Source organism: Theropithecus gelada, chromosome 8, assembly GCF_003255815.1.
Source record: "Theropithecus gelada isolate Dixy chromosome 8, Tgel_1.0, whole genome shotgun sequence".
NCBI classification, from domain to species: domain Eukaryota; kingdom Metazoa; phylum Chordata; class Mammalia; order Primates; family Cercopithecidae; genus Theropithecus; species Theropithecus gelada.
This window is the reverse complement of record NC_037676.1, coordinates 140,378,242-140,402,960: the sequence shown is the minus strand read 5'-3', so window position 1 is coordinate 140,402,960 and position 24,719 is coordinate 140,378,242. Positions and strand designations below refer to the sequence as shown.

Genomic DNA, 24,719 nt, shown 5'->3' with positions numbered 1-24,719 from the left:
GCTGGTCCCTGCGACGCTGAGCCCTTCCCAGTGTGATGCAAGCCCAGGAGGCAGCATCGGTGCAGGGAATAGAGATGGTGTCCACGAGGTCTGGCCCTGTGCAGTAAATGCAGAAAATGGAAACCATCAGGTCTAGTGCAAGTATTTATCAAATGATGGGAGCTTTGGCTTGTCATTTTTTGTGGTCATAAAGTAGAGTTTGGTGATACTCATGCCTTTGGCAGGGAATATGGTTAAATATCCAGGTTCCTTTTGTCTTCATGGCAAAAAGGATCAATGTTTTCCTGGGAACGACTGCTATTCGTCTTTTGGCCCATGAGAGTTTTCAATTTCACAAACATTTCCCCAACCCCCAGTGCTTCTCAGATCCAGTGCTCTTCAGGTCTCAGCCATGGGGACTCAGTGGTGACCCATTGCTCATGCAGCACATAGCCTAGGGAGGTGATCTTTTCACTCTGGAACTTATACTGCTTAGAAGGGCTCCTGGCATCTAGAAGCTCTGAATAAATGCTAGAATGAGTGGATGAACGATAGCAAAGGTGAGGAAGTGACTGACCCTGGAGCCACTAATGTCATACCCCTGAGGCTATTGGCCCATCTGCAAAAGGAGCTTGGACTCAGTATGTTCATTTACTGATCCAATGGACCTGTGTGTGCCATTGTCCTGTGTCATGCATCACCTCAAAAGTAGTGGGTAAAGGCTTCTGCCCAGACTGCAGGGCACAGTCCTGAATCAGCCAGCTGGCTGTCCAGCGTTGGGCAGGCCATAGGAGAATGAAGTGGGGTCACAGGTACACAGTGCTCAGAACAGAGCTTGGGGCAAAATGCCACCACCAGTGTCACTGCTGTCCTTGTCATTGTTCATCCTATTCCATGGGCCTGGTGTTGACGAAAAGAGTCAAACTCCATGAAATATTTGAGGAGATTTATTCTGAGCCAAATATGAGTGACCATGGCTCATGACACAGCCCCAGAAGATCCTGAGAACATGTGCCCAGGGTGGTCAGGCTATAGCTTGGTTTTATGCATTTTAGGGAGACTTAAGACATCAGTCAATACATGTAAGATCTGCATTGGTTTTGTCCAAAAAGGTGGGGCAACTGAAGGCTGGGGGCGGCGAGGCTTCCAGATCATAGGTAGATTCAAAGATTTTCTGCTTGGCAATTGGTTGAAAGAGGTTATCTAAAGACCTGGAATCAATACAAGGGAGTCTGGGTTAAGATAAGGGTTTGATGAGACCAAGTTCTTATTATGCAGATGAAGGCCTTTGGATAGCAGGCTTCAGAGAGAATAGATGGTAAATGTTTCTTATCAGACTTAAAAAGGTGCCAGACGGTGGGAATTAAACAATGAGATCACTTGGACACAGCAAGGGGAACATCACACACGGGGCCTATTGTGGGGAGGAGTGAGAGTGGGGGATAGCGTTAGGAGACATACCTAATGTAAATGGCGAGTTAATGGGTGCAGCACAGCAACATGGCGCATGTATACATATGTAACAAACCTGCACGTTGTGCACATGTACCCTAGAACTTAAAGTATAATAATAATTTTTAAAAAAGGTGCCAGACTCTTAGTTATTTCTCTCCCACATCAGAAAAACAACAACAACAACAACGTAAAGGGAAGAAGATTCTCTAACAATGTAGATTTTCTCTTAGAGAGGCCGCTTTCAGGGTCATTCCAAAATATGTTAAATAACTATATTTTAGAGTAAAATACTTCAGTTGCTTTCAGGGCCTGCTGTCTGTTGTGTCGGTATTTTCTTGCTACATGTAGTCTGTTTTGTCAGTCTTAAGTCCTCTGTTTTAACATTATAATTTGCTGGTCAGCTGTGCCAGAATTCCAAAGGGAGAAAGGTATAATGAGGCATGCCCAGCCAACCATTCCTATCACAGCCTGACTAGTGCTTCAGGTTTGCATTTGAATGCCCCTGACCAAGAGGTGGGGTCCATTCAGTTAGTTTGGGGGCTCAGAATTTTATTTTTGATTTATAGTGGTGAGGGTTGTGGATGTGGCCATCGCAGTTGTAATTGGCTGGAGCTGGCATTGCAGGTGCTAAGAGAATTTACCAAGACAGTCATAGGTAAAGAAAGGCAGATTTATTGAAGTACGAAAGTACGAAGATAAGTTGCAAGGGTATCACAGGCAGCAGAGCAGACAAGGGGCTGTCTGCAAAGAGTCAGAGACTGGAGGGAAGTTTTAAAGGGTCATGCTGGAAGGGCTCCTTGCAGATAAGGTTGTGCTACTGGGGCCATGTGCCGAACAAAGTATTTGGGAAAAGGATGTTGTGCCAGCAGGTTGTCCGTGATCAGCCATGTCTCAAAAAAATTGTTCTCCCGCATCTGGGACCCCTTCCTTGTTGTTGCTTACTTATCTTACCTTATGAGGACTCCACAATGGATACAGATACCGTATTGAAGCAGGACATTTTCCCTGACCCCTTTGTAGGCAGGAACTGGAGGTAGGCACTGGAGTTAGCTGGCTGCTTCGGCACCAGCAGGGGCAAACTCCACTCACTCAAACCCATTGAGCTGAACCCCTCACAGGAGGTGAGCAGGTACAGGAGCCAGGGCAAGTGCTTTGGGATGCTCACAGGGGCAAAAGTCCATGTGGGCCTCACAGCAGCATCTAGAGGGGAGTACCCATGACCCCCAAAGTCCCAGAAGGAGTGTTACAGTCAGCGCTCTTTTAGCTTTGCCATGTGCAGATGGCTTAAGTGTGTTAACAGCTCAGTTAACACTTTTTTTTTTTTTTTGAGATGGAGTCTTGCTCTGTCGCCCAGGCTGGAGAGCAGTGGTACGATCTCAGCTCACTGCAAGCTCCACCTCCGGGGTTCACGCCATTCTCTTGCCTCAGCCTCCCGAGTAGCTGGGACTACAGGTGCCCACCACCACGCCCGGCTAATGTTTGTTAGTACAGATGGGGTTTTACCGTGTTAGCCAGGATGGTCTTGATTTCCTGACCTTGTGATCCACCTGCCTCAGCCTCCCAAAGTGCTGGGATTACAGAAGCGAGCCGCCCTGCCCGGCCCAGCTCAGTTAACACTTTTTCGCTTTTTCGCATGAGGTGGCTGCTTTCTGCCAATGAGGGCAGACAGTCAGTGTGACAGCCCTTTGCATCCACACCTGTGGTACGCAAGCTCTTGTTTGGCATCCGGGAAAACTCAGGTTGAAGTGATTGAAGGATGGTGAATGAATTGAAGGGTGGTGAATGTGGAGGCTTGTATTGCTGATGAAAGTGGCTCTCAGTGGGAAGGGGAGCTGGAAAGGGTGTGGAGCGGGAAGATAATCTTCCCTCAGAGTTTGGCCATCCCCAGCCAGATGCCTCTGTGAAACAACGCTGTCAAGCCATCCTTCTGAAGTCAAGCTGCTTCTCTCCAATGTGCAACCGTAGTCTCTGGGGAGGCACCCAGCTGCTTCTCCTCTTCTCCTCTGTTGGCATAGCCTGTGGTTTTTATGGGCACAGGATGGGGGGGCTGGCCATGGATGTTTTGAAAAGGCAACATTTGAGCAGGAAAATAGAAATGCATGTTCTTACTTTGGGCCACAGTTCCAGGCCTGAGGGTGGGGCCCTTGCCAGGACCTTTCCTCTTCTGTCCAGAATTTTCCTGTCTTCTGTCCCTATCAATATGTGGTAGAAGGATCCCAGGTTGATGTGTCACTAATTCTACCCAGGACAAGGCTGACTCCAGTGGACCTGAGAGAGGAGACTAAGTTGGAGCCAAGTCTGGAGAGAATACGGAGCCTCTTTTCTGTTTGCACAAAGGCAGTAGATGGAACCTGGAAGCAGCAAGGCATGAGGTGCAAGGCTGTGCTTGTGAACAGTGGGCAGGGCTGCAGGAAGGCAGAGGGCATGGGGTGACTGAGGTTCTGGGGAGAGATCCCAGGCTAATAGTGAACAGGCCTGTGTGCCCCAGGCACCATGGAGCTGAAACACATTCCCAAGTCACAGAGAGCTATGAGGAAGGAGTCTGACAAGTTGTGTAGAGAAAGGGACTACTAGGATTTGTCTGTATCCACAGACACTTTGACACCAAATGCATGGAGGTTTTCCTCACACCAACAACCTTGCCAGCTCTCTGACATAAGCTGGATGTCTAGTGATCCAATTCAAACCCAATCCTGTCTACCTGGGTTCAGCATCAGATCCCACAGGTTAGGGGTGCAGCCCCACAAAACAGGCCTCACTTGAGGTGCAAGTTGTGAGTCCTGGGCCTGCAGTACTTCTGACCAATCAGCTTTACATCAGGGGTTCCCATGATGCCCTCCTCTAGGTTAATAACTTGTTGAATGACTCAGAGAACTCAGGAAGCACTTTTCTTACTGTACTTGTTCTATGATAAAGAATATTGCAAAGAGTGCAGAGGCACAGCCAGATGAAGAGTTTCATGGAGCGAGGTTTGCAAGGAACCCAAGTGCAGGGACCTCTCACCTGTAGAGTTCCTCCTAGCAGGTGAAGGCGTCCTCTCCTGTACACCATCCTCCTGGCATGTGAAGGCATCCTCACCTGTACACCATCCTCCTGGCAGGTGAAGGCGTCCTCACCTGTACACCATCCTCCTGGCATGTGAAGGCGTCCTCACCTGTACACCATCCTCCTGGAAGGTGAAGGCGTCCTCACCTGTACACCATCCTCCTAGCAGGTGAAGGCATCCTCTCCTGTACACCATCCTCCTAGCAGGTGAAGGCGTCCTCACCTGTACACCATCCTCCTAGCAGGTGAAGATGTTCACTAACCTAGAACCTCTCTAAGACCCATCCCTTAAAGGTTTTCATGGAGGTTCCCTGACATTAGACACTATTGATTAAATCATTGGCCATTGTTGACTAGCTCAGTCCCCAGCCCTTCTCCTTTCTCCAGAGGTCAGGGGCAGGGCTCAAACTCCCAACTCTCCAATCATGGATTGGTCTTGCTGGCAAACAGTCTCTACCCTAAAGCTATCTAAAGGTCTGTCAAGAGTCACCTCATGAGTACAGGCTCAATTAGCATATGTTCGAAAGGAATTTATGAATAACAAAAGATGTTCCTGTGGCTTCAGAAATGTCAAGGGTTTTATTAATAGAAGCTCTGTGACAGAAACTGTGGAGAGAGATATATATGTATGTGTATTTATGTGGGCTGTAGGCTCTTGGCCCCCTAAAGACCCAGTTTCCCAGTGAGTTACAGAAACTTACACAACACCTTAAGGTTACAGAAAGATGGAGGCTTAGATTCTGGCAAAGCAGGTTATGGGAGGGAGAGAAGAGGCTTGGCCAGCCAAGGTGGCCTTGTTGTGTAGATGAAGTCTCCCTCACAGAGAATAGGTGGTACGTGTTCCTTTTCAGACTTTTAAAGGTGTGGAACTCTCCATCCCTCCTGGATCTTGGGAAAGGCATGGAAAAGGGAGGGGACCTGGCTTCATTAATGGAGATTCTCTGCAGATATGAATTTTCCCCACTTAAGGCAGTTTTGTTAGGTCACTTCTGCCTGGTGGCCAAGCAGCAGCTTTTTCAAAATATGTCAAAGAAATATGTTTGGGGATAAGAAATTTTAATTTCCTTCTATCACAATACCATACAAGGAAAGGCCGTGAATCTTGAGGCAGGAAATGGTGATTAAGGTTAATTGCAGTCACTACAACAATGACAATACCAACATACCTGGCCTAGGGAATGCTGGCTCCCTACCTGTGGTTCACCAGGCTCTATCCTTGCTGCAGCCCTGGGAGTACAAGGAGGGAGGTACTCAAGTATCCCCAATCATTTTACTTTAAGTGGACACAGAGGAATGTGGCTTCCTTAAAGTCCACGAATCACTAAGGGATGGGCCCAGGGCCTGAATGCAAGGCCACCTGCATTCCATTGCAATGCTATCTTGTCTGTTTCCCACAGTGGTTCTGGTGGGAGATTCAGGGCTTAGGATGCAGGCTGCCAATGACTTGATCAAGTATATTTTATGAAAGGTCAACTAGTTGCCTTCCTTTTCTAGGGCAGTGCCCCAAGCTGCAGGGCTACCAGCTCTTGGTTTTGAGTGACTATGTTGCCACAGGCTTTATTTTATACAAAGCAACTAAATTAGCCAACCACTGCAGGGATGTGGCTGCATGAAGAGGGTGGAAAGGGTGAATGGGTGTGTGTTTCTGCCTACTCCTTGGTTTGCTAAAGATCTGGCCCGGCTGTGGGAGTGGAAGAAACAGCACCCGCTTCCCAAAAATCCCTGCAGAGCAAGCTGAGTCAGCAGCACTGTTTAGAGGTAGAACATCGCCACCTCCTGGTCTCCCCATTCCTGTCAGTGGTGGGGCTGGGAAGGCTGGAAAGTGTTTTGGGTGATTTAAAGCAATTTGAAGACACAGAGTTCTGCAGTAGTGGAGTGATATGGATGACTCTTTATGCGATTCTTATAAACGTTTACTTAGCATCTACTGTGTGCTGACTACTCGATTATTCACTGGGTATACAAAGGTGGAAGACACCAGGCAGGACTCGCTTGCAGCTCAATGAGAGATAGTGTTCACAGATAAGGTGGACACTGCTGATGTGGTCAGTACTGGAACCAGGGAGCGAGAGGTGAGGGGCTGCGGGAGCAAGGAGGACCGGGCACCTTATCTTGCCTGGGGAGGCAGGGATGGAGCCTGGGACGTTGCCCTGAAAGAGTGGGAGGGTGTCAGACACCAGTCAGGGAAGGACCCTCAGGGCAGAGGGAACAGCCATGCAAAGCCCAGGGTAAGGGCCCACCAGCCTGAAGCAGCATGGTCACTTGGGGCTCACCTAGGTGGAGCTCAGGTGAGGATGCAGGGCAGGCTGGAGAGGATGCAGGCTGGAGAAGGGAGTTGGAGCAGTTACTGAGGACCCCTGCTGTGAAGCCTGATTAGGAAGTGGGGTGTGCTCCCCGCAGAGGACCTGCAGGTTCTAATGAAACTCAGACATGTGCTTTGGTACAAACAAGTTTAACACATGCTGAGTATCAACTGGAGAGCAGTGTTGCTGTTGTGGTTTAATTTTTTATAACACAGTAATGTAGGGTTTTCTATAACACAAGAGAATTCCCTGGTTGCCCCCCAGTAAACTTCTGGGAGATCCCAAATTGTCATGTACTCTTTCCCAGAGCTGTACCCTCCTAGCAGGAACTGTTAATGATAAGTACAGTTACAAAGCATCAGTGAGCAGGCTGTGGGCAGCCTGTTTTTTTGGTTTTGGTGAGTGGCGGAGATTGTGTATTTGGGGTTTGTTTCTTTCATTTGTTTGTTTGCTTTGACCAGTCCTCTTGTCAGAGGGTTTTTGAATGCATTGTTTCATTTAACATCTTTTTGAAGTCAGGGATTCTAGAGGACACTCAGGTCCCGTGAGGCCCAGTGACTTCTCAAGGTTCTGCTGTGAAGGAGCTGACCTCAAATTCAAGGGCGTAAAGAGCATAAGAGGCCCTCTGGCACACCATCTACCTTCCAACAATGAGTGAAAGAAAGCTGTTCCTTGAAACTGAGCACCTAGTCTGCACTGGTCCCATTGATTAGTATGTTACACGTGTGCTCAGTAGGTCCTCATTTGATGCTGTGATGTAGGTTTTATTAGGCCTGATTCCTAGTGGGGACACTAAAGCTTTGGGGACTGGCCGTCCGCTGTGGTCACCGTTACCTCTCCCTGTCCTGCAGGTCAGGGAATTCCTGGTGCTGTGGCTTCACAGCACTAACTCTAGAGGGCGACTCTGAGCTTATTGAGAGCCTGCCCAGGGCAGCCGGGAACACTAAGCTCAGCTGGAGGCAGCTGGTTTGAGAAAAAACAATTTCTCTCTCCGATTTTAGGACTTCTCACACTTTAATGTGCATGTGAATTACCTGGGGATCTTGTTAAAATGTGCTTTCTGATTCTTTTGAGCTGAGGTGGGGCAAGAGATTCTGCAATTCCAACTAGTTCCCTGGAGATGATGGTGCAGCTGGGATATGGTGTACCATGGTTTGAATGGTACAAACCATGTGTCTGAACTCTAAAACTTCAGTGAGTGTCTGAACTCTAAAACTTCACTGGGGGTCGCCCTTTAGGTGGACATCCAGCAGGCACATAGCCGTCTCCTGGTCCTCCTCTGCCATAGCATGAAGCTGGGCACAGGGTTCAACTCTTCTCTGCCCGGCCTTTTCTGCAGCAGTACACGCAGTGCATCTCTCTGGAGGTTCCAGGGGCCTTGGCAGCAATACCCAGCCTGGCTTCCTGTGGCCCGTCCCATGGAATGGGAAAGCCTCTGGCCCCAGTGAGACCTCACCACATGTCAGGATCACCCTTCACAGGAACTTCTTCTGTAACCACAAGGCACCGTATGGTGGAGACCTTGTCTGACCCATCTTTTGCTTCGCACAGCCTCCCATACAGAGTGTGCTGCAGGAAGCATGGCAACCAACGTAGGGACAACACTTGCTGTCCTGGTTAAAAGCTCCTGGTCGTTCCTGTTCACCTGCAGGGTGAAGGCCTGATTGCTTAGGATGGAAGTCAAAGCCATGGGCATGTGATACTCCTCTCATCTGTCCCTGAGGTGCCCCAGCCCTCCTGCACACCTCGTATTTCAGACCTTCAGGGGGCAAAACTAGGGTTCTTACCCCAGTGTCTTTCTGCCAGCTATGGCCTCTGCCTGGACTATCCCATCTCACCTTGTTTTTATTCCTGACACAATCCCCATCGGCCTGCAAAGCCCAAAGCAAAGGCTGCCTTCTCGGGAGACCATCTGAGATCCTGGGATCTGAGAGCTCCTGGTGAGCTCCTGTGTTTCATGGTGCCGTGCTCCATCCCAGCCATGGCTCAGTTTAGTTTAATGATTTGTGTTACTCTGTTCCTGCTCCACGAAGCCATGAACTCCTGCATAGAAGGGACTGAGTTCTATTTATATTTGAGGCCTGTTACGAAAATATACTAAGTGTGATAAATATTTGCTGAAGCAAAAATGCAAAAGGAGTCTCCAAATAGCACCAGGTAGAGAACAGATCCCGAAGCAATTATCAAACTGAACTCAACAAGATGTTGGATTTCATTTTTCATCGATAAAAAGTCTCCCGGAACAACCTGAATTTTCTTTCATCCACATCACCCTTGGTCCAAAGTCATGTAAGTGGAGGCACAGGCAGAACTATTGCTATGTTGTTGTTATGAGAATCCTTGAACATCTGAAGGAAAAATAAATTCCCAATGAAGGGGGTGTGAAGTGAATCCCATGCCAGAAGTCTCCAGGTATATCCTGTGAGTTTAAGGAGTTTCATGCATGCGAAGTTTGCAGGAGATTCCTCCTGTCGTCTGCAAATATATATCGAAGTGAGTTGAGCAGACATGTGAGCATGCTGTTGTAATACAGGCAGTGGGACAGGAGCCAGCATGCAGGTCTACACAGCATGTAGAGGGGTTAATGAGAGGCTGCATTGCATGACAACTAAACAGAGCTTTGGAGCCAGACTTCCTGGGTCCAGACATTGCCTCCCACTTACTATCTGTAGTCTTGGGCATGTCGCTCAACCTTCGAGTGCCTTAGTTACTCCATCGATAAATTAAGAGTGATAATATTAGATTTATGGGTAGGATTACTATAAGGATTAAGTGATTAAGTAGATTAAAATTTCTGTAAAGCTCTTGGTGCACAGTGCCTTGTAACTTGCAATTGTCAGTGTCGCCATTGTTATTCTTAGACCCCCCGTCTTGTATATGTAGGAGAGGGCGCCTGGATGGATAGCACTGGACTGAGATCTAAAACAGGAGTGGACACCACAGGTGTGTGTATGCCTGAGTGTCGATGCACACAAGGTGTTGGGGAGGGATTCTGGATAAAGATGAGGACATGTACGAAGGCAGGGGTGGTGACCAAGAAGGGGTTTGCAACCCTGGCTGCCCATTACAATCACCTGTGAAAAATTGACAAAGGTTTAATGTTTGGGCCACACCCTCAGAGAATCTGAGACGGACCCAGATATTTGTGGACTTATAGCCTCCTAGTGATTCTGATGGGTAACCATAACTGAGGACCAACGAGAGAGCACAGTTTGTTCCTGGAATGTGAAGCAGGCTTCTCTTGACTTATTGTCTCTTCACCTTGAAGATGCAATGTAAGTATCACCTCCTCCAGGAAGCCTTCCATGAACCTTCTACAGTACTCAGTATATATCTCTTGCACAGTACTTTACAGGTATATTATAATTATCTAATTAAATAACTATAACACGATCATACGCTTGTCCCTGGACTGTATGCATTTATGTTGGGCTCCCCAGAGCTTGGCATGCCCCTGGGACAGAACTGGCACTCAGTTGGCAGAGCAAGGGAGTGAGGAGGTGAACAAAGGTGCTTGGTTAGTGCCCAGGTGACGAGGGTGAACGTGTGGCAGACGTGGATGGCACGGCCTTTTTTCAGGGAGTTTCAGCTACGACAGTCTCTGGGCTGCAGCTGCCTCCTTGTTAGTGTAAAGGGCATCCTCGGTCTCTGGAACAAACCCTTCCAAGCCTGCCATCTGTGACTGCACAGGCTCGGGCATCTGTGGAGAAGAAAAGTCCTCTTGTGGCTTAATTAGAAGCTTCTTTAACCTTATCTAAAGCCATTTCTATAATCAACTTGAGGAAACATAATCCTCCCAAAGACACATTTAATGAATAGCTTTTCTTTTTTCTCTTTTCCACTCTGGTGGCAGAGCTCAGGTTTCACGCTGTGTTTGCCGGTGCCACTGTGGTGGTGGTGTGGTGGTGGTGCTGTGAGTGAGGGCACAAGGAGCCTGGGAGAGGCAGTCTGAGTTCCGGAGGCCTGGGACACCTCCCACGGACACCGAGCCACCTATTCATTTTGTAAAGAGTCACTGACCCCCATTCTCTGTCAGCTGTTGTGCTAGGGGCTGGGAATACTCAGAAGGCTAAAGCTCAAAATGCAGGCAAATGGCAAACAGGGACGTAGGAAGTGAAGCCAGCAACTTGTGGGTGGAGGTGCTATGAGAGGTGCCTGTGCGGGTCAAGTCGACGTCAAGAAGGATCTTAGACTTACACGCAGAGCATTGGAGAAGGTTCAGAAGAGTCGTCAGAAGCAATATGGACTGTGTGTGGACTCTCTGAATTTAAAATAAATGTTGACATTATTTAGGGAAAAAAAAAAAAAAACAAAGAGTCACAAAATTGGTTTCTGAAATAGTTACCTGGTAGAGGACAGACAAGGCCAAAGTGATGAAGAGAAGAAGAAAGGAACTGGAAGGTGACGGGGGAAGGTGGGCAGGGAGACCAGCAGCCTGAACAAGGGCCTGGGGTTGGAGAGGGCCAGGTGTGTGTGCAGCCCACTGCCAGCAGGTTAGTGTGGCTGGGAACGGGAGTGCATTGGGCTAGGACGGGAGGTGGGCAGAGGTGAGGTGGGGGGCATTTTCAGGGGCAGTCGTGCCGCATGCTGATACAGAAGGTTGGGTCTTATTATGAGAGGCACTGGTTCAATAATCTGTACAGAAGTCACTTACAGTTCATCCAAAAGCCTCACTGTCTAGCTAGGAGGTTTTGTAATGACTGACCCTGCCCGCCATATTCACCATTCAACTTTTACTTTTCTTTTCTTCTTTATTTTTTTGAGACCGAGTCACTCTGTCGTCAGGCTGGAGTGCAGTGGCACGATCTCGGCTCACACAACCTCCGCGTCCCAGGTTCAAGCAATTCTCCTGCCTCAGTCTCCAGATTAGCTGTGACTATAGGTGCCTGCCACCACCCCTGGCTAACTTTTTTGTATTTTTAGTAGAGACAGGGTTTCACCATGTCGGCCAGGATGGTCTCGATCTCTTGGCCTCATGATCTGTCCGCCTCAGCCTCCCAAAGTGCTGGGATTACAGGTGTGAGCCACCGTGCCTGACCCTAATTTTTACTTAACACTTTTGACCATGATGTATGGGAATGGGCCAAGAGTGGCCATTCCCTGTTTGACCGCTGCCTGCCCCAGAGCCAGTGCTGGAAATAAAGCTTCCATCAGAAGAAAATGCAGGCCATTCCCTCATTTTGGGGTTTCGTAGCTTGTGTCATCATCACAGACTTATCTTACCTTTTGGAAGAAGTAGCTCAGAGATGATGCTGTGGCTGAATGATGTTCCATATCTGGAAGCAAGTCATCCACGATAAAGCAGAAATATGCAACATTTAGAGAAGCTTACTGTGTGCCAAACTCCTCCTTCCCTCTTTTTCATACTCTTGGATGCCTCACTTTACCCAATCGATCTCCATCTAGCACCAGTCTTCAGTCTAACAACAGCTGAAGAAACTTCCAGCATTTCAAACTAGGCATTAGACTTAGATCTCCTCATATGTTGTTACATCCAAAAGCAGTAATTTGCTTTACATACTCACTTTACAGATGGGGAAACTGAGGCACAGGGCACCGAAGGGAAAGAAATGGGATTGGATGTGGCTGTGGCTGTGTGTCCCTGGTCTATTGTGCATGGTAGAGAGCTCCGTGGCACTTTTAATTGTTAACTCACGTTCCTGTTTCCACCACTGAACAAGGCTCCCTACAGACAGAGACCCTCTCTTGTTCATCTCTGAGTTCTCTCTTATTCCAAACATGTGCCTGGGATTAAAGGCTTGAATAAGTGATGAAGCTTAGAGGTCAGTGACAGGCCTTGGCAACTGGCTCCCTGCCATCCTCAGAGGTGTGACCTCTCTTCTCACCTCTCCAGAATTCAAGTTACTCCCCCAAAACGTGGTTCTCCTGGTTCTAAACTGCAGCTATCTAAAGAGTTTCTGTCCAAAGGGTCTTCTCCCAAAGCCTCTAGGCCCTTTCTAGTCTAACTCCTCTAAGTTTTAGTTAATGTAACCAGGAATCCCCCATAAGATATGTGGAGTGAAGCCAGGTGTGATGGCTCATGCCTGTAATCCCAACACTCTGAGGCAGGTGGATCACTTGAGCCCAGGAGTTCAAGACCAGCCTGGGCAGCATAGCGAGACCCCGTCTCTACAAAAAGTTGTCTGGGTGCAGTGGCATGCACCTGTAGTCCCAGCCAGAGGCTGAGATGGAAGGATTGCCAGAGCCCAGGAGTTCAAGGCTGCAGTGAGCCATGATCACACCACTGCACTCCAGCCTGGGTGACAGAGCGAGACCCTGCCACTAAAAGAAAAACAAAAACAAATGTGGAATAATGTGAGGAGGATGGTGGAGAAAAGCTATGGAGCATTGACCGTGCATGAATCGCCGCAGTCCTCAGCTGCTGTGAGCTTATAGAGATGCTCTCTTCTCTCAGGAGGTGTTTTTAACACTTACTATGTGAAGGTGACGTGGTGATGTGGCTTCATAGTCATAAATCCCTTCCATTGAATCCCTGCTCTGTGTGAGGGTGGGCATTCTTTTACTGACTCTCATTTCACTTTCTGTAATTGGATGGCCACAGTAACTCTACCAAAGGGTAGCTGGTATCCTCTGGATTAGATGGGGAGCACCATCAAATGCCGAGTGTTCAACGTTCCACATAGGAGATAGTGACAATTGGAAGTTATAACTGCTGTGAAGTACTGCATCCAAAATTTGATGGAATACAGAGTAGAGTTCAGTATATGGATCTGGGGTACCTTGAGGAGTTTGGGGAGATGAGTAAAAGCTTTCCAGCTGATGGCAATTGTGAAGATGTCATAAAGCAAGTGTTGTTGGCTCTGGGCATTGAAAAGTAGGGTGAATTGAGCTTTGTGGCGATGGGATTAGAAGATTTGATAGAAAAGTTGAAAGGGGATATCCAGGATAAACGAAGAGAGGCAGAAAATATTAAAGTTGCAAGATGTTTATAGAAATCTAAGAGTAAGCTGTACTCAGAACATACATGAAATCAAAATGAAATGGAAAAGATATACTGGGACTAGGTAGTGGGCAATCTTGCCTGCCAGACTAAGGGCTTTGGATGTTTTTCTGTAGACCAGAACTACCTCAATAATTTATTGTTGCCATTGCTGTTTTAGCTTCCAGGTCAAAAGTGATAACATGATCCTGTAGTACTATGAGGTGTAATATAATACTACAGAGGTACAGAGAAAGGACAGTGATTTATTGAAAACAGAAAAGTCAGTAAAGACTTCAGAAGAAGACTGCTCCTGACTTCATGGAGTCAGGAGCCTTGACTACCACCTGTTTTGCCTCTCCAGATGTTGAACAATCCAGAGAAGATCGCTGAGCAGATAAGCAAGGATCTGGCCTGGCTCACGTCCCACATGATGGCTCTGTGGACCCAGTTCCTGGACACAGTCACGCTGCACTCCCAAGTGACCACTTATCTCACCCAAGAACACCACACCCTGAGGGTGAGTGGCCGACTGCTGTGCATTCTCTGATCACACGCATTTGATTTCTTTGGAGGAACCTTTATGAGAATTAGATCAGGCATTGGGATTGGCCTCCAGATCTTCGTTCGTGCTTTCCTGTCTCTACCATGATCATGCAGGGTGGTCTTGTGAACATGCTCAGCCTCTCAGGCCTTTGCTGTGTCATTCATAGAATACTTGCCTTGGCAATCTCAGAGGATGTCAGAGCCTATCGCAAGAAATATTAGAAGTATTTTGGAAACAGTGCTTTTTTTTTTTTCTTTTTTCTTTTCCTTTGAGATGGAGTCTCACTCTGTCACGTAGACTGGATCACGCAGTAGGGTGATCTTGGCTCACTACAACCTCCACCTCCCTGGTTCAAGCAATTCCCCTGCCTCAGCCTCCCGAGTAGCTGGGATTACAGGTTCACGCCACTATGCCCGGCTAAGTTTTTTGTATTTTTAGTAGAGAGGGGGTTTCACCATGTTGGCTAGACTGGTCTCGAACTCCTGACCTCAGGCAATCTGCCCACCTCGGCCTCCTGAAGTGCTGGGATTACAGGCACGAGCCACTGCACCCAGTTCAAAAAGTGCTTTTTAATGTAAGACATTGCTCTCTGTGTATTTCTCTGCCACCAGCTTAGGTGCATATGGGTAGGTGTTGATGAATAACTAAATATGTTGGTATTTAGACCAACATCTCGTTAGAACAAGGTGACAAAACACATGAAGATCAGAGTCCACAAAATGTTCAGAGAACATACATGACTGGGTTTGGGAAATCTGTTTCATCTGCATTTATTTACGGACCCTGTTACCAGAGGTCTTACATTCTAGTAGAACAAATAAGACCTCAAGTTAAAATTAATAGCAAAAACAATGCAAGGACAGATTCAGAGACTGCATTCACCTGTGTTCATAGACCAAGTGTGGGCTAAGAGCTAGGAAGGAGAGAGATCAGTTTGGAGGAATGTGAAGACTGTTGTTTCAGGACCTTCAGGTCATGGGCATGGCTCTCCTCCTATGAGGAAATGCCATTCATCTATTTGAGCCTCAATTTAAAAAAAAAAGAAATTGCTGGTAATACCTACCTAAAGAATTGAACTGTTCACGTTGTTTTATTCTGCAGGTCCGAAGGTTTTCTGAGGCCTTCTTTTACATGGAGCACCAAAAGCTTGCAGTCCTGACGTTTCAGGAGAATCTGTAAGTATCCATTGCATGCCCGCTTTACCCCTAAAAGCAGCCACCCAAGACATGCAGTTCAAAGTTACTCTTCACTTCCTCACTGGATGTGAAGGAGAGAAATCTGCCCACCTCTGCACTTTCTGTCTGCATTTCCTCTGCAGGCAAAAGAGTCAGACAGATTGCAGAGTGGGGAGCTGGCAGGTGGCAGAGAAGGTCACCAGCCAAAATTTTCTTTCATTGAGTGTCATGGTTTTGTAGACAGAATCAAGGCACCCTAGGTCCTCGAAGACATCTGTGCTGAGTCCTCTGCAAAATGAATTAGAAGCAGGTGGTATGGCCACAAACTATGTCAGAAAAAAACACGGAATTCGCCTGAGACTCTGTGGTAGCTATGAAATGCATTTAGCATAAGAATTAAGTCTGAACTACGTAATTAGGAGGGCTGTTGAATTTCTAAGTTTGCCTTCTTCTAGAAAAAAACTGAAAAGTACTCAAGGAAGTGAGGGGGTTGATGGAGGATGAGGTCACTGTCTCATAGATTCCCGGGTGAGTGGGAGCAGAGACTCCTCTAATAGGTTTTGTCCTCCGGTCCACGATCCAAGGGTTTCTTTTTGCTTCCAAATGACATGTTCACGTCAAAAATTCAATGTGGAGGGAGAGATGTTTGAGATGTCATAGCAAAAATAGAAGGAGAAACAGGTGAGACCCATCCATCACTCAAGACGGACGTGGAGACTTTTTCACCTTTCTCATTTGAATCCTATTTTCCTCCCCACAATTCATTCTGTTTGGAAAGTACAGTGACATTCACGGCTTGTCTCATGGATTCTGCAAGTAAGGGGGTGGCACCAAGGAAAGCACAGCTGCGTGTTGAAATGACAAGTCTAGGAATTTCTGCGGTCGTTCACTCACTCATTAATTCTTGTATCCCAGTGGCCAGCTAGAACTGGGAGAATATATTTTCTAGAATTAAAATCAGAGAAGAGCTAATCTGACAAATATAAACAGAACTGTGAGGGTCACTGAGAAAAGTATTGCATATCAAGATCCCTGCAGGAAATCTTCTTTCCAGAGTTACTGCAACAATAGGGAAGCCTTAGATTATGGAGCCATGGTTGCATTCTCAAGGAGTGTGAGCACAGACACAGGAGACGGACTCAGAGACAACTGCTCCCCCAGAAATGCTTTAGAACACTGACCACCGGTACAAACTGCAGATGACCCAGCACTCAGATTACATGGGTTCAAGACCCAGTTTCTGCATTTAGTAGCAATTGGTCCTTGAGAAAGTTATGTTTCTGTCCTTCTTGTTTTTTTCTCACCCCCATCCAGTCTCAGCTTCCTTATCCACACAGTAGGTAAGATAGCAATTGTGAGGACGTAACAGGCATGTCCATGCATATGGAACACATGGAGCTAGCCACATACTCTCCTCAGAGAGGGTTAGACGGTGACTGATGAAGTAGACAAATGTGTATTGTCCATGTAGAAGTGGAAATACAGCAATAATATAGTAAAGGTGCTGTATACATGGGTCAGTCATCCTATTCAGGAAACAGGCAAGACATAAATTATGTAATTTCAAGTTCTGACAAGTGGAAGAAAAAAAGCAAGATAAGAACATAGAAAATGAAGAGAAATGGGGTATGCCTAGCAATCTCATAAATGTTTAACCACCAGCTTTCAGAAGAGCAAAAATAGACAAAGGACGAACTGCCTTTTGTAGTGTTTGCTGATTTCTCCTGTGCAAATGTTTTCACAAGGGTCACTTTCAAGCTACCAATGTGCTATCACTGAATATGGAATTGGGAAGAGATGTGCACAGTCAGCTCTTGCAAACCAGCGTCAATGGGCCCCAGTGCAACACTGAGTAGAAGAGAAAGTCTGTTTTAGCCAACACGATAAGAAAAGGTCTTTTTGAAGATGTGACATTTGAACAGTGTCTGGGGTTACAGCAAGCCATGCCATGACATACGAGAATATTGTTTAGGCAGACAGAATAGTTGTCGTAAAGTTTCTGATATGGGAACACAACGTGTTTAAAGATCAGCAAGAAGGCAAGTGTAGCCAGAATACAGTGAGAAAGTAGGAGAGGGGAGGGAGGGAGGACCAGAGGGCAGTACGAACCAGTCCATGTGGGGCCTTGTCGGCCAGGAAAAGACTGGATCGTGTACTATGAACATTATGGTTAATGCTTTTGTTTTTCCTTTACCAGCAAATGAGTATGGGCCTTGGCATTTCAAATCTTATATACATGGTTTGAAATCTTGATTCTGTAACTTATAATGCTTGTGACATCAAACTAGGTACTGAATCTCTTATATCTAATTTTTTTAGATGTAAAGGGAAGAGTCCGTCATTCAATTACTAATGTATTTAGTGTTGACTGTGTTAGTTAGCTCTTCACTATTTTGAGCGCTGGGTATTCAACAGCGAATAAAACAGACAAATCCAATATCTCATTGAGCTTATGTTTTGGTGATGGAAAGCCTACAAGTACATAGATATGATATGCTAAGTGGTAGTAAGTGCTATGGGGAAACATGCATCGCTGTGAGAGGAACAGAGAGTCCTAGTTCATGAATTGTCACAGAAGGTCTGCTGGAGAAGGTGATGGTTGAGTGAAGATCTGAATCAGGTGAGAGATGGAGCTCTCCAAATCCCCAGGAGATTGTAATGCCTATCCTCTGAGTGACGTTAGAGATTACAGAATGTTGTAAGCATTCAGGGAATAGTAGACATTAACAGAAAACATAAATCATAGACTAAGATATGCGGGATACTACTCAGGAGAAAGTAAACTTTTTGCCAGGTCATCAAGAATAAGAGGGAGAATTTTATTTCAGACTGAGAAAATTGCTAGAGAAAATGTACGAAGTGCGGTGAAGAGACGTGAGGCTTACCGTGAGATAGTGAAGAGGGGCTATGCAGGGCTGGCACCTGTGCGTGAATGTGGTTCTGCACACCTGCAGGTCAGAGCTGGAGAGAGGTAGTTGCCCCAGGGAGGTCATGCCGCTTACACAAGGCAGCAGTGGACTCCCAAATTAGGATGGACATGGGGCAATGTAGATGGCACAGGTGAAACTCAGCTGTCAAGACCCATCTTGTTCAAGCTCAGATTAAATTGTGTTTCTCAAACGATGGGTCACAATCATTTAGTGGACAGTGAAATCAACTTAGTGTGTTTGGAACAGTGCTTCTTAAATGAAACAGGATAGGATAGGAGGGAGTAGGAAAGGACAGGGCAAGGCAAGGCGGAATAGATGGTATGAGGAAGGAGTGTTTGCTGAAACTGTTCCTTCAGTGTGTGTGCTTCTGGGAGTATGTGATAGCACGGGGTTGCCATGGAAATGAAGACCATCGTTTGCCATGGGTCATAATAAAAAGTGTTAACAAATCATCTAGAATTGACTGGCAGCAAGGGTGTGTTTTATTGTCCCTCTTCTCTGTTTTACTAATGTCTAGCTCGTGCTTTTCACACAGCAAGGAGGTGTTGGGTGAAAGTTTGCTGAGGAATGAATGTGGAAGTGGTGATGGAACCTATATTGATGTATTCATTTTCATAACAATCGTAATGAGATATCACTCTTTCTTTTACATAATTGTAAGTTTTAACTTTTGAAAAGGAATTCATTCTTAGAGATGCTATGTCCATAGGGTTGACCACAATAGGCATTTTACTTGGTGCGAACAAATAGACATTTATTCATGGTGCTTAGTCTATTGAAACTACTCTGATCAGAAATGAGTGCTTTACATACTTTGGCTCATTTAATATTCACATGAACTCTATGAGGTAGGTACTATTATTCTCCCCACTTTAAAGAAGAAGAAACTGGGGAAACCTGGGCTCAGAGAAGTTAAGTAACTTACCTTAGACCACACAGCCAGCAAGTGACACAAACAAGATGTATTGGAGCCCAGTGACCAAACTCGTAACCTCCTTGCTTTGGCTTCTCTGTGCACTGTTGAGCCATCATCCTAAAGAACAAATGAGGAGGAATAAAGTGAAATGCAGATTTGCGAATTTCTAAAACAGAAGTGTCCTTATGCGTTCGCTCTGTATTCCTGGAGTCAGGATTCCTGTCTGACAGCATAAGCCCGGACTCAGGTAAACCTGATGTTGAAACAAACAAAAAAAGATGAACCAGGTCCTGTATGTTTCAGGAGACTCTTTCCCTACATGCCATACAGAATAGCCCAACTAAAATCAAGGATTCTACCTGAATGCTCAGAATGGGAGTGTCTCTGCAAACAACTGGCTTCCAAGCAAACCCTGCTCCCTCAGAGTGTCATTTAGGTAGATAAGGAGGTGACCATGTGCTGAACAGGGGCCATGAATGGAGCATGCTCGCTCAGACACAGGTGTGCAAGGCTGACCTATGCAGGGTGCATTCCAGGCTAGTCTCTCTCCACTTATGTGGCTTCTGCCGTGGGTGGGGTGGGGGAGGAGTAGGTAGGGAGTGGAATTGGAGGTGAAAGTTTGAAAAGGCAAAGGCAGAGTTCAGATTCCTGTTTGGATCCTCTTGATGATAAGGAATGAGGATTTCTTATTTAATTAATGCTACTCTTAGTTGCTAATGTATTTATTTACTCAACTCCCTTTCTCCTTCCCTTCCTCCCTCCCTCTGCATAATTATTCATCATCCTTTATATCCAGGAACTGATCTGGGGACTTTCCATACAGTGAATTAAAAAGCAACCAAGGTAGACAAGGTCTCTGCCCTCACTGGACAGAGAAGACAATAAATAAATTTGCAAATAAGCAAGAAAATTTAAGATGGGGCTAAAGAACCTGGTAATAGAAAGTTCCTGATTTGACCGAATAGGACCAGTGGCTCTCTAAAGTAGGGTGTTAAAGGAGAACAGTTCAGAGAAGGTGACATTTACACTAAGGTCTGAGGGTGGGAAGGAGTCCAGGAGGACAGTGCCTTCCAGGCGGAGGTAACAGCCAGTGCAAAGGCCCTGAGGCCAGACACAGCCTGAATGCTGCACCAAAGATCTAGGAGAACGTCAGTGGGGCTGGAGGGCAGTGTGTGAAGAGGAAGGTGGAGGAGTTACAGTGATGGCAGGGGTGGGGGTCATTCAGAGCCTTGGAGAGTCAGAAATTAAGATTCATTCCCAGTTTTGCTAATAATAAACTCAACTCCAACTCCAACTCCACATTCTCCCTGCAGTTTGCTTAACTCAGAGAGAAAGTAGTTTTTCCCTTTAATTATTGTTCAAATAAAAATGTGCTCAGGACCTTCCTGCTGCAGCCCCAGCCGTCAGAACCACGCTTGCAGAGCTCCCTCGTTCCCTGCATACGCCGTGTTGATTCATTTTATTGATTTAATAAGTATAGTCAAAATGCTGTTTGCTGCATGGGAGGCATTGTCTAAGGCACTTGGGATATACATCAGTGAGCAAAACAGCATGTATTGGAAGACAGGTGCTAAACAATAAGCATTATGAATCAATCAGTTACGCAGCATAATAGAAGTGATAGGCATTGTAAAAACACAGAGCAGGGAGTGGACATCACAACTGCCTTTGGTTGGGCTGAGTGGGGTGGATTGCGGTGTTTCCTAACTGTGATCTTTGCCGTGGAGGAGAGAGCATCCCTGCCTGGAACACTTCTCCCCCAACTTGCTTCAGTCCATTCGCACCTGGTAATTTCTGTTACCAGGATCTGTTTTCATCAGTGTTCTCCAGAGAGACAGAACCCATAGGATATACATGGAGAGAGAGAGATGACAAGAAATATATTAGGGCAATTGGCTCACTTTATTGCGGAGACTAGGAAGTCCCGCGATGGACCTTCTACAAGCTGGAGGACCAAGGCAGCTGGAGGACCAAGGCAACTGCGAGCGTGGCTCAAGCCAGGTTGAAATTCCTCAGAACCAAGGAAGCTGGTGGTGGCCAAAGGCCTGGGAGCGCCTGGGGTGCAGAGAGTGCTGTTGAGAGTCCCGGAGTCCAAGAGCTGGAGAACCTGGAGTTCTGACATCTAAGGGCAGGGGAAGAGCATTCCAGACCCAAGGGAGAGTGAGAGACGAATTTGCCTTTCCTCTGCTTTTTGTTCCATCCAGGACCCAGCTAATTGGATGGTGCCATCCACATTCAGGGTAGATCTTCCCCACTCAGTCCCACAATTTGCATGCCAGTCTCCTCTGGAGACACCCTCACAGACATTCCCGGGACAGCCCAGTCATTCTAATCCACGCTAAACCACCTAGGTTTCCCTTTCAGCAGAATCACTGAGAATAATCCATGCAATGTTTGACAATGTATTGTGCTTTACCAGCTATATGGGGATCATATAATCCAATCAAGGTGACATCCAAAATCAACCAACATGAATCCACCCCTTGTCAACTTGGCACCCATTCGCATTTCTTAAAACATATTTAATCTTCAAAAAAAGATAGTGGGCCGGGTGCAGTGGCTCATGCCTGTAATCCCAGTTCTTTGGGAGGCCGAGGCAGGTGGATCACTTGAGGTCGGGGTTCGAGACCAGCCTGACCGACATGGAAAAACTAAAAATGCAAAATTAACCAGGCATGGTAGTTCCTGCCTGTAATCTCAGCTACTTGGGAACCTAAGGCAGGAGAATCTCTTGAACCCGGGAGGTGGAGGTGGCAGTAAGCCAGGATTGTGCCATTGCACTCCAGCCTGGGCAACAAGAGCAAAACTCTGTCTCATTAAAAAAAAAAAAAAAGATAGTAACAGTGTCATAGTTACATCTGGCATGACACAACTATTCTGCAACTTCCTCCAGACGGCCACATTGCACTGGCTGTGCATCAAGTTTAAGGATGGCAGGGAAGCTTCTCCTGTGAGGCCTGCTTAGCAAAACCTTGCTGTTGCCTATGGTTGGGCTTGAGAGGTCATGCCCAGGATTTTGGCCTAGAACCAGACTCCTCAGATTCCTGCAATCGGAGATAGGCACTGATTCCTGTGTACCCTTTAGCATTTTCAGTCAGCTTTTTAACACTTGCTAGGCCTTGCTTTAGGTACTTGGTCACATTCTCGAAAGCACTATGCTCAAGAAGCTGCGTTTCCCTAGATCACAGCCTGCATAACATAACTTAGACCTGACTCTCCCACACCTGTCCTGCTATATTTTAATTATTTGCTTAATCACTTGTTTTTTTCATGACTGTTAGCTTGTTCGACCTAAAATCAAGCTGCAATCCTCTAGGTATACTTCCTAGCCCATGCACACCATCCTAAGTCCACTGGTATTCAACATATTTTCTAATAAAACCAAAACTGGGCCAGAAATTCCAGATTCAGAGGGTGGTAAAAAGTGCAGAATTGACTGTGATAAAATTCCATTTAAACACTCAAATAAGAATATTTAAAGAGTTAAATATGCCAAGAAGAATATGTAAAGAGTTACATATTCAGAGAAGAACATTTAAAGAGTTAAATATTCTGAGAATTCAGAGTTATGAAGTTGTAGCAGCCTTCAGGGCTTTGAGGAAGAGAAAATAACCCTTCCTCTCTATTGTGGTGGGTTAACATCCAATTAAAAATGGAAGGAAACAAAATATACATATTTAATATGTATAGTAAATAGATATGTATATGAAATCATACTTAATATGTAAATTCAATATGTATATTGTATGAACTATACATACATAAATATTATATATGTCTATACATTTATCTTCATTGCACCTGTTCCTGAGAATGCTGAGTTTGAGAAGTTGCTTTGAGTCTGTGCAGTTTCACAGCTATGAAGCTCTTCTACAGGCAGCTGGTCTACAAGCCTGGGGAGTAAGAAGGGAGCTTCCAGAGGCCGAGCTGCTCCACAGGAGTGATAGACAAACACACAGAAACTAGCTCTGCAAGCTCAAGTCTGCCCAAAACTCATAGACTCTGTAAGGCTCTTTCTTCCCTTGGGGGAAGAGTGATGGAGTTGGCATGGAAAATAATGATGAAATGTTCATGCTTTTTTCCTTTATAGAGTAAAATACACTCTCCCCCTTCTGTAGAAACTTGATGAGAAGGGAATGCACACTTTCTACCCCCCCAGCCTTTGAATTAGGAATGGTGATTATTCCAAACTCTGGAATTGAATTCCTGTTGGTGGAAGGATATACATGTCAGAAAGAAAGAATATGGAACATATTTTTTTTCATCTTACAGGGGAAACCAAAATATATGGCTCTTGATCTAGGGAAATGTATGCCTTCATCCAGGATGCCACTGTCCATGTAATAATCAATAAAAATGGTATTTTAGATAGGTTTTAATTCAAATATGCCAAAATATGACCAGATCCTAAGTCGTCTAAGAAGTGAGAAAAGAGCAAAAGATACATAGATTTATATTTTTTTCAAAATGCTAATTTAAAATTTCTAAATTTCTAGTCATTTAAAAACTCAGTTTGCTTTCCACTAATGTGGTATTTATTATATTTCACTAAAATGGTCTATGATAAATACCCCTGTGTTTCTGCTAATCCTATAATCCATGGCCTCTAACTTCAACACCTCAGTCAGTTCCAAAACAAAGCAGACTGTGGCTCTGGGGGCTGAGTAGGTGGGTGGAAGAAAAGGATGATGGGCGGACAATTGCCAGAGTCGGCTGAGAACCGAGTATTTTCCTGGGATGAGGAAGAGGGGGTAACAGTTTGGAAACCTTTCACTCTTCCCTGGGTGCTTACCCTGCCTTGTGCTCCCCAGGATACAGACGCACAGCCAGCTATCCCTGGACATCCGGAACTCAGAGTACCTCACCAGCATGCCTCCGCTGCCTGCAGAGTGCCTGGACATCGACGGCGATTGGAACACCCTGCCGGTGATCTTCGAGGACAGATACGTGGACTGCCCTGCGACAGGTTTGTCTGTTTTGTTTTGGAAAGACTCAGGAATAAGGCTTTCCAGTGAGATTCCGACAGTGGCCCAGTTTGTTTATGTCCCAGCGAAAGTGACACCAAATTAATGAACGATTGTGTCAGTTCGTAGAGAGGAAACAAGCTAATGGTTTGAAATGACTTTGTTTCTGTGAAATGGACAAACCGATCTAACAAAATAACAATGAAACGCTTCTTCCCTGACTCCTTCTGGAGGGGAATTATATGTAGTGCGTTTTCACCTGCAAAATAGGAACCACAGCCTGCCCATCCCCACACCAGAGTGACATGAAAGTCAGATGAAGATTCTTATCTCAAATGTGCCATTCAAATAAATACGATTTCCAGGTGAACTTTAAAGACATTGGGCCAAAGACTGGGCTCAGTGGCTTGTGCCTATTTGTAATCCCAGCACTTTGGGAGGCTGAGGTGGGCAGATCAGCTGAGG

At 46.0% G+C, this 24,719-nt stretch overlaps 1 protein-coding gene across 3 annotated transcripts in view; it reads left to right on the top strand.

Annotated features, from left to right (window-relative positions):
• FAM135B (family with sequence similarity 135 member B) overlaps positions 1 to 24,719 on the top strand; it is a 354,279-nt gene that overhangs the window by 293,378 nt on the left and 36,182 nt on the right. For all 3 annotated transcript variants that reach the window (XM_025394243.1, XM_025394242.1, XM_025394244.1), the window contains 3 exons: positions 14,087 to 14,242; positions 15,371 to 15,444; positions 24,102 to 24,256. In XM_025394243.1, coding sequence (XP_025250028.1) covers positions 14,087 to 14,242; positions 15,371 to 15,444; positions 24,102 to 24,256 — 385 coding nt within the window. The remainder of the gene's footprint in view (positions 1 to 14,086; positions 14,243 to 15,370; positions 15,445 to 24,101; positions 24,257 to 24,719) is intronic.